General features: G+C 38.9%; 4 protein-coding genes across 4 annotated transcripts; 3 read left to right on the top strand and 1 right to left on the bottom strand.

Moving 5' to 3' along the window:
* The first annotated feature begins 367 nt into the window (after positions 1-367).
* On the top strand, positions 368-967 carry LOC101305274. Its single transcript, XM_004301757.1, has one exon. It carries the CDS (start codon positions 368-370, stop codon positions 965-967), a length of 600 nt encoding a protein of 199 aa, XP_004301805.1.
* A 2,731-nt stretch (positions 968-3,698) lies between these two features.
* LOC101304977 (histidine kinase CKI1-like) lies at positions 3,699-7,691 on the top strand. Its single transcript, XM_004301756.1, has 6 exons — positions 3,699-3,803; positions 4,594-4,656; positions 4,782-5,217; positions 5,345-5,925; positions 6,121-7,362; positions 7,464-7,691. The coding sequence occupies exons 1-6, from the start codon at positions 3,699-3,701 to the stop codon at positions 7,689-7,691; spliced, it is 2,655 nt and encodes an 884-aa protein (XP_004301804.1).
* Positions 7,692-9,667: 1,976 nt separating this feature from the next.
* Positions 9,668-10,129, top strand: LOC101304681 (mediator of RNA polymerase II transcription subunit 31-like). The gene has a single exon (XM_004301755.1). The coding sequence runs from the start codon at positions 9,668-9,670 to the stop codon at positions 10,127-10,129; it is 462 nt and encodes a 153-aa protein (XP_004301803.1).
* A 1,495-nt stretch (positions 10,130-11,624) lies between these two features.
* Positions 11,625-13,049, bottom strand: LOC101300730 (probable dimethyladenosine transferase-like). Its single transcript, XM_004300409.1, has 2 exons — positions 12,716-13,049; positions 11,625-12,542 (listed from the first exon to the last, which is right to left on the bottom strand). The coding sequence occupies exons 1-2, from the start codon at positions 13,031-13,033 to the stop codon at positions 11,829-11,831; spliced, it is 1,032 nt and encodes a 343-aa protein (XP_004300457.1). The 5' UTR covers positions 13,034-13,049; the 3' UTR covers positions 11,625-11,828.
* Positions 13,050-13,056: the final 7 nt, after the last annotated feature.

The following is a 13,056-nucleotide window of genomic DNA, read 5'->3' as shown; positions in this document are numbered from 1 at the left end:
ATAACGAAGTAACTCATACTTTATAAAGAATGTGATGCAGATCCGTAGATAAGGTGTGGTTAGTTAACAACTTAACCAGTTATAGTTGAACCGTTCCTTGACCTCCTTGACCATGATGTATAGCACAAGAAGAATTGGTTAGACATATAACTTCCATGACTTCTTCAAGAGCTGGTCAAAATTGCAGAACTAAACCCACCCCAAAACCAACGACCCCCATCTAATCATCTATAGGGTTATAAATTTTGTATACCACGTCCACCAGTTTATGTCCGTCACAAGATGGAGCTGGTTAACAAACCTGTATAGGCTCTGTTTATAAGAGGCTGGAAAACTCAACCTTTTGTTCATCAACTCAAGAACTCTGATGGGAAATTCCGCGTCAAACAAGCAAGTCCATGGCACTGGAAAAGTCGTACTGTCGGATGGGTCGGTGCAGGAGTTCGATAAGCATGATCTAACAGTTGCTGAGCTGATGCTAGAGTATCCACAACAAGTAGTGGTCGAATTTCGAGCAGCTGTCTCAGGAAAAAGACCATCTCCATTGCCTGCAGATACGAAGCTCGACACGAAAAAGGTTTACTTAATGCTTCCAATGAAGCGAGGAAAGCCATTGTCATTGTCATCCGAAGATATTCGCGGCGTACTTTCAAGTGCAAATTCACTTTTAAGGTCAAGGTCATCGTCACTCAAGTTCTTGCCTCTGTTTGCAAGGATATGCCCTGCAGGAGATGCACATGCTTTTGTGTTTCCAAAGAAGGAATATAGCATGGAGAGGACGTCAGACTCGGAGGTGGTGAGGCCCTATGTGCCGGAGTTTGACTTGGAGGAAAGCTTGGATGCGAGGCCAGAATTTTTGACTAGGCAGCTTTCCGGCAAGGCTACTTGGAAGCCTAATTTGGATACCATTAAGGAGAAGAAGGTTGAGAAGAAGTTGTCTCATTGGCGCCTTACGTTCAAGTGGTAGATATCTATGAAGTACCACACAAACCAAACCAGCAGGCAAGAAATGGAATGTAGTTGTAGTAGAATATCTGCTATTTCGGACTAAATTTCCGTAAGTTAAAGACATGAAGAATGTGATTGTTGTATGTGTATTAGTTACTGTCTTTCACTAAGTAGAGCTAATTAGGTGCAGAAATTGAACTGTTGAACCATGTTAATTTCAACCAGCACCATTGTTGCAAGTGTATTAGTTACTGTCTTTTGTTTGCATTAAGTTTTGCAAAGATGATATTATTGATTAATTCAAGTTTTGAACGGTTACATCATGGATTTACATTGCCAAAAGTACGCAAATAAGAGAAAGTTTGATGCACACATACATACTAATATGGATACAAGTATTTTCCAACCTTGATTATGTACCTAGAACTCACTAATATTCAATCTTCTCAATCAAGAAAACGAATAAAACAATGCAATAATTAAACTATCCAAAACACATATGTTTTTAGTTGCTTGACAACAAAACAAGAGAGAATTTAGGTTGTTTGCGTGGCTTTTTATTGTAATCTTTTTCTTCATGAAAAAAAGAAAAAGGAACAGAGAATTGGAAGCTCAATATATACTTACAATTTGCATTATGGCGCAAAAGCTCACGACCAGACAATGGGACACAACAATTTACGGCTCATGGTCCGATTATTGTGCAATATATAACAAAAATTGGTTTAGTTCTTACATATTTACTTTCTCGTTTTATGTTTTCCTAGTTTAATTAGAATTAGTACGTGTTTATTGTCTATATATAAAAGAACTTGCTTACAGAAATCCTGTCTTTCTTCAGACTGCTGCCGTAATTTTTCATACAAAAACTGCAGTAAATTTTGGTGGTTGGTATCCAATTATTTGTTAAGTTTTAACGAGATCGAGATAGAGGTTATGGCTACTCATCAAGAGGTGTAATTACACAGCATGATTCAGTGCACGCATGCAGATTGAGCTGATCAATCTACATAAATTGGAGCCTGCCAAATATATATTGCTCTAGCTTCTTCCCAAATACAACCACCGTGATTACAATTTAACCTAATTTTTATCTTTGTTTTTTTAGTATAAGTTCTGTTTTGGTAAGAACTTAGGGTGCTGGGATTTTGTGTTTATGAAAGAAGAGAGAAATCGAATACCACATTCCAGCAAACCGTACGTTACCACCAAAAAAGCAAGTTCGAAACTGTGTGCAGATTACTGGTTTTTACAGTTGTTTTTTTATTAATTTTTTTTTTGTTTCCGTCTAATTAATTACAAAAAAGGAAGATAAATTGAACATAAGACCAGGATTAATATGCTTCATCATCTGCATGGAACAAACGTGGTGTGTGAGTAGCAATCTCCCAATGCCAAATGCTGGTCGATTGATGCTATGTGCTGTATTCCAATACCACATTCAGCTAAACTGTAAGAGAGAAAAAGTTCCAGATCAAGCCAAGCAATAAGAACCAGTAATGGAAATCTCTAATGTTGTGAACGCAAAGAAACCTTATAAGGAAGTCTCTGAAGATGCTCACTAATATTTAAGGCGCCAAATCTACTTCAAGATTTTCAGGCAGAGAGAGATACAGAGATATAGGCAGCGGAGGCATTCAGAGAGAAAGAGCAGAGGTGCTTTTTGCCCTAAGAGTAAAGAAAAGAAAACCAGCAGCCTGTTTAGATTACGGTAGAGAGGGAATCCCAGATTATACGTAGTCGACCTTTGTGGTGTCTTCATCATCAATCCCTACCATTCTGCGTGTTGCGATCTTCTTAATATTCAGGTCAGACATTTCTCTCCAGCACGCTCGTCTGTTCTTACTCTCACAGTCTCATATTATTTTCTTTTTCTTGCCTAAAGAAATTCGTTTAATTTGTTTACTGTTTTCGTTTTCGCAATTGCTTTGTTTACCTTTTCTTTTCTTTTCTTGGTTATATTCACAAAGATCATATGTATGTATGGCTTCCTTTCAGTTTCCTGGATGAATCTCGATCTGCTCATTGTTTTTCCGATATTGTTTTTTTCACTGTAACATGATATGACCCTATGAATGCTCATAATTCGTGATGATCAACGAGATATCTTCATTTAAAGTCAATCTTTTTTTTTCTAATGGAAGCATAATAAGGAATGAAAGGAAAACTATATATTATATGTTCTATCAGATATTCAGATATATGTAGAGAGCTAGAGCACTACTATGTTAGGGGGATCATATTTGAGTTAATGTGTGATTTTGTTTTGGATATTATATATAATACTGATTTAGGACTATCAATGTGTAAATGATATGATCGATATGATTAACTAGCTCTATTCATCTAGTTAAAATCACAGATGAACAGAGCTAGTTAACTAGTATCGCGCGCTAAAACACATGTAGCATTATATGTAACGGTTGCGCGTCAAAGTTCATGTAGTATTACATGTAACGGTTGCGCGCGCCAAAATTCATAATCGAAGCACGTCATTTTTCAACGTATCTTTTCTTATTTTAGTTGAGTGAAAGAACTTAAAGCTCTTTGGCCCTCATATTTACTAGTGAAAATAATAATCTGTCGATACAAATATATGTTGATCAGTCACTACTATTATTGTTTTGGGGCGCGCCATAGCTTAGAAGTTCGGCACACTACTGTTTATATAGATTTATAGAACAAAATGACATCATATCATCATCTAACCATTGGTCCTTCTTTGTCTGGCGGGTCATCAAGCTGCGTCCATGGATGTTTACGGAGACTCCGGCGGCGGCAAGGCTGGTGAAAGGTTGATGGCTGGGTTGGATCCTATTCCTACGGACGCCTTAGGTCTTCGGCCCATAGTGTGGGTCTTATCCTTCGTCACCAGACTGTGTGAACATTACCATACCCGTCATATTCTGATACTTAATTATATACATTTTCCTATTTCTAACCGAATTAAATTAGCAGATGATCTGCTTCCTTTTATATTTTGTTAAGATCTCTCTACCTAACAATATAATTAGCAGAGGATCTCTTCCTTTTCATATTCTTACACTTACTTTTTTTTTAAAAAAAAAACGTTTTATTAATAACTCACACACCCTACATATGTCCGTGAGGTTTGAACTCGTGACCTCAAAGTTGTTAGTTAAACACATTAACCAACCAAGCCACGACTCACTGACACTTACTTTATTATGATCTCATCATGTACCTAATTTTTAGTTCTATATTTTACAGGTCGCTGGATTCGTGAAGACCCAATATGAAGCTTCCCTCGTTGGCAGTGTTGCAGCATGTTTTTGTCATATTTTTGGTAATTCTTCTTCTTCTAGAAAATCTTTCATCGTTGTATATCAATAAAATTAACAAGAATATATGTCTACTATTGTGTAACATCCCATCCATGCATTCAGATATTCTGGAGACGCAATATATGCAAAACGGTTATTCTCGCAGTACTATAGCTATCTTGTTCATGCATGCATGTATTAATTAATTATTTAATTTACATATACGAGCAATACTTATAAAGACAATCTATTAACTTGAAAGGGAAGTCGTAGCTATGGAAAGTAACAATCTGTTTATTTTTCTCATTGATAGAGCTGTCTTTTATCTTCATGTGAGCTAATTTAACCTCGATTACTGCAGGTTGCAAGTGTGATGGTACTTTCTAGTTTATTGATAGGAATCATCAAACGTATCGAGCATAATGTAAGTTGTAATCTGCTAACCCTTACAGTTATAATTTTGAATTATTACCTGATATATATTACTGACCTAGCTACAATAACCTAGCTATATTAATGACCATAAACGTACTATATCTCGGTTTTCAGGTCTATGATTTGGCTCCCAGGGAGAGAGAGTTAATGAACCTTGTTCACAGTCATTGCAGTTCGTCACTAATCCTCGTCTTCCTTATGATTGCAACAATGGCTGTCTTCATCTTCAGTTACTCTTTCATAATGCTAACTGTTGCGAAACGGGAAATGCATCGTTACGCCACACTCATAGAACAAAGGGAGAAAACTGAGCAGGCTGAGAGAAAGAGCATGAGGAAAAGCGACGCATTTGCTAAAGCAAGCCATGACATTCGCGCCGCGCTTGCTGGAATTATTAGTTGGATCAACTTCTGTAAAGAAGATATTCATGATGCTCTTGATCTTCATGCCACAGATGGTAGAAGCACCCGTCATTCTGAAATAGAGACGGTCTTGACAAAAATAGATTCTAACTTAAAAAGACTGGATGTTCATGCAGAAGATCTTTTAGGTAAATATATATCAATCTTAATCTTTTGGTCACCTTTTTATAATGTTAAGTTTGAGCTAGCGTATAATTTTAGTTATGCTCATTATTCCAGCCTAACTAACACAAGGATTACTTGTTAATTATATAGGTATATTGAACTCAGTTCTTGATAAAAGCAAAATTGAAGCAGGTAAGATGGTACTTGAAAATGAAGAATTTGATATGGCTCAACTCCTTGAAGAGGTAGTGGATTTGTTTCTTCCAACAGCATCAATGAAGGGATTAGATGTGGTATTGGATCCTTGTGATGGATCTGTTACGAAGTTTGCGCGTGTGAGAGGTGACAGGGGAAGGCTTAAGCAGATACTAAACAACTTGCTAAGCAATGCTGTTAAGTTTACTTCAGAAGGGCAAATCACAGTTCGCGCTTGGGTTCGAAAACCAAGTTTCAAGAAGTCAAGAAGTGCTTCTCATGAGCAGACTAGTAGCTTCTCAAAACAGCTCTTGTGCTTCTTTAATTATAAGAGCAGGAACAAAGATGACAAGGAAGCAATGGATGGTTCTGAAAGGGATCCAAATTCTTTGGAATTTGTTTTTGAGGTGGATGATACTGGTAGAGGAATTCTCAAGGAGAGGCAAAAATCTGTGTTCGAGGACTATGTCCAAGTCAAAGAAAAAGCACTTGGAGAAGGTGGTACAGGCTTAGGACTTGGAATTGTTCAATCTCTGGTAAGTAAACCAAAATTTGCTAATGCACAAGATTTGCTATATATCCAAGATATTTTTTCTTTCCAATTCTCTAAATGTTCACAGGTAAGATCCACCACCCACCTTGTATATGCTTTCTAAAACACTAATTAGTAACTTTATTGGAGTACTTGAAATTGACCATATATGCCTTAACATGTGTATGTTCTGCACCAGGTTCGTTTGATGCATGGAGAAATAGGAATTGTGGACAAGGAGATTGGAGAAAACGGGACATGCTTCAGGTTTAATGTACTGCTAAGTACTATTAAGGATCCTACTATTAATGCCTGTGAGGATTCCATAAAAGCAGAAGCAGACATTGAAATGGGAGTTAGTGATAATCAAACACCAATTGCAAGCCCCAAGGTGAACACTCGTGCTACCACCGCAAGTCCTAAGCTGGAGGGATCCCATGTTGTACTGCTGATTAACAATGCAGAGCGGAGGAGAGTTACACAGAAGTTCATGGAGAAACTTGGGATAAAAGTATCGGTAGCAGAACGATGGGAGCAACTTGCTCGTACTCTCCAGAAGATAAAAAACAGGAAGGGACATTCTCCACACAATTCCATATCAGGAATATCTGACTTGGGTCTGCAGGATTGCTTGATCAAATCTGCCTCATGCAACGCCAATTTCAGCTTCAATAGAGCAAAGGAAGTGTCTCTGATGAGTTCCATGGATGGATCAACAGACAACAACATACTGCCTCTCTTTCATAAGAAGAGTAGCAGTAGTAATCTTCGTGGAGCATCTGATCGCTTCGTGATGCTACTTATTGATACTACAGCTGGACCACTCCCGGAACTATACAAGATTGTGAATGATTTCAAAAGAGGCCTCCAAAATGGTTCGTACTGCAAGGTTGTTTGGTTATCAAGTCCATTTTCTCACAGCAATTTAAGCATCAACAGGGATATGTTGGATAGCGACGATGTTATCAAACACAAGCCTCTGCACGGTACATGTCTCTATGAAGTTGTAAGGCTTCTACCAGAGTGTGGGGGTGCATTGCCAAAAAGATCATCAGGTCAGGTTGCATCAAAACTAGTTTCAACAGCTCCTAGTTCATCAAGAAATCCGTACATTCATACAGATGATGACAACTCCTCTGACCAAATAGTACAAGAGAGTAATTCACCAACTCCTCAACGCTATCAGTCTCCTAATAATGTTGGCTCAATATCAGCAAGTGTATCAGCCCCAACAGACCGTGACATCAAACCTTTGACAGGGAAGAAAATTTTGGTTGCAGAGGACAAAGCACAGTTACGAATGGTGGCTATGCGGGCTTTGTCACAATTGGGTGCAACTGTGAAGCTTTGTGAAAATGGAAGAGAAGCTTTGGATGTAATTCGCAATGATCTACTCAATCAAAGGAAACATGTTTATGACTATATACTCATGGACTGCCAGGTAAATACTAATATAACTAAATGTGTTGAATTGTTAATTGATAATGCTACTGACATGTATCTAACATTATGTATCTAACATTATGTGTGGGAAATTAACAGATGCCAGAAATGGATGGTTGCGAAGCGACCAGGGAAATAAGGAAAGAGGAGAAACTGTACAATGTTCGCATTCCAATCATTGCATTAACAGCTCATGAAAAAGGAGGAGAGGAAACAAGAAGGATGATGGAGGCTGGTATGGACGAACATTTAGAGAAAACCGCCATAACGACTAGTCTAGTGGAAACACTTGCAAGGATTGATCATAGTACTAAAGCAAATAGATGAATTATCTAGCTTTGATGGTACTGAATAGACTGAAATTGATCATATGAACAATAATTGAAAATGAGGCTAAATAAGTTTAGACATTCATGTATGTTTTCCTTCCCTTTACATCGAGCATAATCTGAATATCTGCTTGGATTAGACAATGACAATTGAAATTTGATCTCATAACAGCTACAATTGGTGAATTACAAATCATTTAGGCTTTCCACTTTGGAGTTCTAAATTTCAAATAACAATAGCTATTCGATGAGCATCACCAATATTACAACATACAATACTGTTCAAGTTGAAACTCTTGTACGCTTTCTTTACCAAAACAAACATACAAGAGTTCAAGCAGTAATATCACAATCAATAACACGAACCTAGAGATAGCAGTGGCAACATGCATCCCAGTCAACACCAGGCTGACCAGGGTGGGGTGTCTCCTCACCACAACACAAACAAACTATTTTAGCAAGAGCACCAACAATTGCACCAGCCGGATATGATAACCGGTACGGACATGCATAAGACCGGTGGTCTTTTTTCAGACAAATATGACACATCTTACAGGCGGCTAGGGAAAAATCACCATCATACTTCCCTTTCCCTTTCCCTTTGTCTTTGTCTTTCTCGTTCATCTCTTTCTGTTTCCCTTTCCCTTTTCCTTTCTCTTTCTCACGAGGGGGCATGGCTGAGGCTCGATCGGCTGGTTCTTCAACTTCGCTGTGTACGTCCGCTTAGGGGTTGGCGTTGCTTGAGATCGTGAAAGCTACACCCTTTCTTATTTATAAGCCTTATGCCCTAATCCATCAAGGAAAAGGTTTTCATATAAATAAGGCACAAATTATCACTTTGGCTTATAGACAATGATTATTTGTGATAATTTCAGGGCTAGTTATTTTGTTAGAATGTTTTGTCATCTGGAATATGGTTATTGGACTATCACACAGGCTTATTAATGTACTGCTAAAATGCTGGACACAGTAGTGCAAGATGTCACATAGTAGCAATGATTTACTGCTCTCTGTGGATTTGATGGATTCATTCAGTAATCCCAACTTCCCAAGAACAATATCTCCACTTTCAGAAATCGCAAACAATATGATGGTCATGATTTTAAAAACCTACTATGGAAGCAGAGCAAAGTAAGACAGATGGGATGGTAGAGTAAGTTCTTCGATAATTCTACATCTGGTTATGTCCTAAAATGTGTCAAATACAGACAGAATTCAATATCTTTCATGGAAGAACAAAGAGAAGAAAACAAAAAAAAGAAGAAAAGGAAATAAGCTTCAAAGATTCATCTCGATCGAGTTGCCTTCATCAGTTCATCCCGGTTTGGTAAAGCAAGGGCTGATATTGGTCTCGTCCTCCTCTAGGAATTAAGCAAATACAGCTAAAATCATCGATTAATTGTGTGGGTATGTCATTGAAATCATGTTTCAACAAAGACGCCCCACCTGAATAATAGGATTCAGTGGGAAACTCACTATCCCAAGAAAGTAAGGCATCAAGTACAGCATCCGTTACTGCGAAAAAATCATTCAATAAATCAATCAGACCATCATCTACGAAATCAAATTCGCTGCTGACAGGAGGTGTCCTCTTGAAGCTTGGTTTTTGTTATTTGGACTTCTGAAAGAGGGTTCAGGTCCACGCCCTTTGATCTCTTGTATGCGTTTCCTGCTGCTGTACTCTGGCTTCACCTTGGTGATGAACTGAGCTATCAAAGAGAGAGAGAACTGAGGATGGGGAACTGAGTACGAGAGAGAGAACCGGCTTGAGATCGTGAGTATAGGTCCCTTTTACAGTTGGCATATAAACCTTCTCCTATAGGGAAAAGGATAGTTACTTGATCACTACTCTAGCTTTAATCAGGCTTCTCCTTCAAGGAAAAGGAAACCAATCTGACCTCATCTTCCTATAAGCAAGGCACAAATAGAAACCATGCCAATTCCTAGACCCTAATCACTACTCACTTCAGTTCTATGGCGTCTGGCACAGAGAGTGATGGAGCTTCTGACACCCCAGAAATCTATAAAGACCCAGATGATGGGAGGCAGCGATTCTTGCTTGAATTGGAGTTCATCCAATGTCTCGCAAATCCCACATACATCCACTATTTGGCTCAAAATCGGTACTTTAAAGATGAAGCGTTTATTGGGTACTTGAAATATCTTCAGTATTGGCAGCGTCCTGAGTACACCAAGTTCATAATGTACCCTCATTGCTTGTTTTTCCTTGAGCAACTCCAAAATGCAAACTTTCGCAATGCGATGGCACATCCTGACAACAAGGAATTGGCACATAGGCAGCAATTCTACTCCTGGAAGAACTATAGGCACAACCGTTTGAAACACATATTACCGATGCCTCTTCCTGAATCTGAAGATGCACCGCCTGCTTCTGCTCCGCCTCTGCAATTTAATAGGAAGAGGAAGTGCGTGTAAGACAGTTTATGCCTTATTTTAGTTTCCTCATAAGAGTTGAGGAAGCTAATTGCCTCTCTTCACAATGTCATTTTGAAGTTCTTGCCTCATTCTAGTTTCATTATGATTGTGTCACAGGCTTACAATAATGCAAGATGTCACTCTGCCCTAGTAGCAATGATTTTTTTATTTTTGAGAAGACCCTTAGTAGCCATGATTTAGGGTTCTCCACTTTCAGAAACTGCACACATTAACCAACTATGGAGCTTCTCAAGGAAAAAAAAAAAACCAACTATGGAGGCAGAAGAAGAATATATGACGATACTAAACATAACAGCAAAGACAGATGGGAACATGGGATGGTAAAGTTGTTGTCTTCATGTATTGTACTTCTGGTTATGTCCTCTAATCAAAATCTGCAACATCCATATGTGCTTTGCCGGTTTTGAAGTACGCAATAGATTGCCATGGACAACTGGGAGGGTGGGTATCGATTTGAAAGAACTCCTGTTTCTCATAACATAATACGTGGAGGCAGTCGTAGCCTTTCACTTTTGAGTTGTATATGCTTCTTTTAAGAGAATTGAACAAGGGATCATGAGTTCTGCTTCTTTAATGGAACAGAGGAACGATCCTGCTCCAATGAAACCTCTTGACAGTATGTGACATCTAATAGCAGTCTGAATTCAAATCACCGAGATGATAAAGGCATTAGGGGCTTGTGTCTTTGTGAGCTACAAACCCTGAACGATCTCATATAAAGATAAAATAGTTCCATAAGCCTGTGCCTGGCAGTTATAGATGAAAAATCATAGTCTATGAGCATAAATGATGCAAGAGATCAGCAAACACAGTATTCGTACATTGACACAGAATACTGTAGAGCATAAATCTCAAAGTAACCCATTTGTCACTCGTTAATATTGAGAAAACCAACTAATACAAAAAAATGACTTGAAACCTAACAAAATAGTTCTGGCATCACTGTTTCCGGTGGTATACGATAAAATAGTTCCAGAACCCTGTATTTGTTTCATCTTCTCCTGCTGTTTCAGTATGAATACAGTAACAAGGCATTGCTAAATGCATGACACAGTAATGCCAGATATGACACTGATTCGAAAAATGAGAGAAAAGATATGTCACATTGCCCCTTAGTAACAATGATTTAGTGTTTTCTGTGGATCTAATGGATTCATTCAGTTATCCAGAAAGAACAAATTCTCCACTTCCAGAAGTTGCAAACAATATGATGGTCATGACTCATGATAGGTAAATTTGAAACCTAGAAGCAGAAGAATATTTCAATACAGCAGCAAAGTCAGATGGGATGGTAAACTTTGTAACTGTTTCACTTGATTCGACTTCTGGTTATGTCCTTCAAATATGTGTCAAATATAGATAGATATCACTGACTGATCTCATATTAGACATCACTATTTTCAGTGGTACAAAATAGTTCCATAAGCCTGTATTTGGCAGTCAACGATGAAAAACTGTAGTATATCAGCATAAATGATGCAAGAAATCATATAACACAGTTTTCGTACATATGATGCAGAAGTTTGTAGTATATGAGCATAAATCTCAAACTAATCAACCCATTTGTCACTCATACGAAACATTCAGAAAACTAACTAATACAAGAAAATGAATTGAAACCTAACAAAATTTGGGTCAGGTGTAATCTCAATATAACAGTGAGATGATAGTCATAAACTCAGGAGAAGTGAATACCAGCCTTGCAGAATTCAGCAAGTAGGGTTACAAACTCCCGTAATTTCAGCTTTGAAGATCTCTCATTTTCAAAATCATTATCCTTCAACACTTTCAAAACCTTTTCTTTGAATTCAGATGTCTCTCCTCCTTCCTCCACCTCCATTTCATCATCAGCTTCATCATCATCCATCTCCATATCCTCAAATTGCATCACGTCATTAGTCTCCTCCATGGCACCCTGTTGATCAGGGTTGAGATTAAGTGCCTGCAGGGTCTTATAATTCTTCTCGAGCAAACTGAGAACCTTTTTCTGCCTAAAGATAGAACCAAGCGTCTTATTCTTCCTATTGAAACAAATCCGCAAAAAGCCATCCCACTCCTTCTCATTGACCTCAAACTGCTTCCTGGGCTCAATTCGAACGACCGAGGAATCAACCTTTGGGGGAGGGCGGAAATTGTTCCTTCCAACTTTGAGGAGATGAGACACTTGAGCCAACCGCTGGGTGTTGACAGTGAGACGACAGTAGAGCTTGTCTCCTGGCTGCGCAATCAACCTCATAGCGAATTCCTTTTGAAACATAATAATGGCACATCTGAAGGCAGGTTTGTGATGCAACAACTTGAAGGTGAGGGGTGACGAGATTTGATAAGGGATGTTGGCCACGCATATATCGAAATACGGAAGCTCAGTCTTGAGCACATCTCCTTGAATAATCTGCCAACAAACCACTCGATGAGCAACAATACAGCATACTTCTTCATCAGCATACAAACACAATCTTAATCAAAATTACACTAAGCAAATTGTTGGCAGTAATTACTAGTTGATAATTACAATAACGAAAGGAACGAAGACCTAATTGATGGAATAGAAAAAGAGAGAGGGACCTGCAAGCGGTTGGAGAGAGGAGTGCCCTGGAAACGGCGCTGGAGCTCGAGGACCATACGAGCGTCAATCTCGACGGCGATGACCTTCTTACCGGCTTCGAGAAGCTTCTTGGTGAGATTTCCGGTACCGGGACCGATCTCGAGGATGACATCGGTGGGTTTGATGCCGGATTTCTGGACAATAGAGTCGACGAGGAGAGGGTTCTTGAGGATGTGCTGACCTTTGGACTTGTGGAAAGAGATGCCTCCTTGATACGGCGTCGCAGCCGCACCACCACCCGCCTTCGCCTTCTCTTTCCTCACTTTGCCTCCCGCCATTCTCTCTCTCTCTCTCTCTCTCG

Source organism: Fragaria vesca, linkage group LG5, assembly GCF_000184155.1.
Source record: "Fragaria vesca subsp. vesca linkage group LG5, FraVesHawaii_1.0, whole genome shotgun sequence".
Lineage (NCBI taxonomy): Eukaryota > Viridiplantae > Streptophyta > Magnoliopsida > Rosales > Rosaceae > Fragaria > Fragaria vesca.
The sequence above is the reverse complement of the archived record's forward strand: the minus strand, read 5'-3'. Positions and strand labels throughout refer to the sequence as shown.

What these genes read in the sequence shown, in the direction of transcription:
- LOC101300730 (XM_004300409.1), bottom strand. Translation starts at nt 13,033, where the DNA reads ATGGCGGGAGGCAAAGTGAGGAAAGAGAAGGCGAAGGCGGGTGGTGGT. An exon ending in CTCTCTCCAACCGCTTGCAG is followed by an intron (nt 12,543 to 12,715) that starts GTCCCTCTCTCT and finishes GTTTGTTGGCAG; the next exon opens with ATTATTCAAGGAGATGTGCT.
- LOC101304681 (XM_004301755.1), top strand. Translation starts at nt 9,668, where the DNA reads ATGGCGTCTGGCACAGAGAGTGATGGAGCTTCTGACACCCCAGAAATC.
- LOC101305274 (XM_004301757.1), top strand. Translation starts at nt 368, where the DNA reads ATGGGAAATTCCGCGTCAAACAAGCAAGTCCATGGCACTGGAAAAGTC.
- LOC101304977 (XM_004301756.1), top strand. Translation starts at nt 3,699, where the DNA reads ATGGATGTTTACGGAGACTCCGGCGGCGGCAAGGCTGGTGAAAGGTTG. An exon ending in GTCTTCGGCCCATAGTGTGG is followed by an intron (nt 3,804 to 4,593) that starts GTCTTATCCTTC and finishes CGATTACTGCAG; the next exon opens with GTTGCAAGTGTGATGGTACT. An exon ending in TCATGCAGAAGATCTTTTAG is followed by an intron (nt 5,218 to 5,344) that starts GTAAATATATAT and finishes TTAATTATATAG; the next exon opens with GTATATTGAACTCAGTTCTT.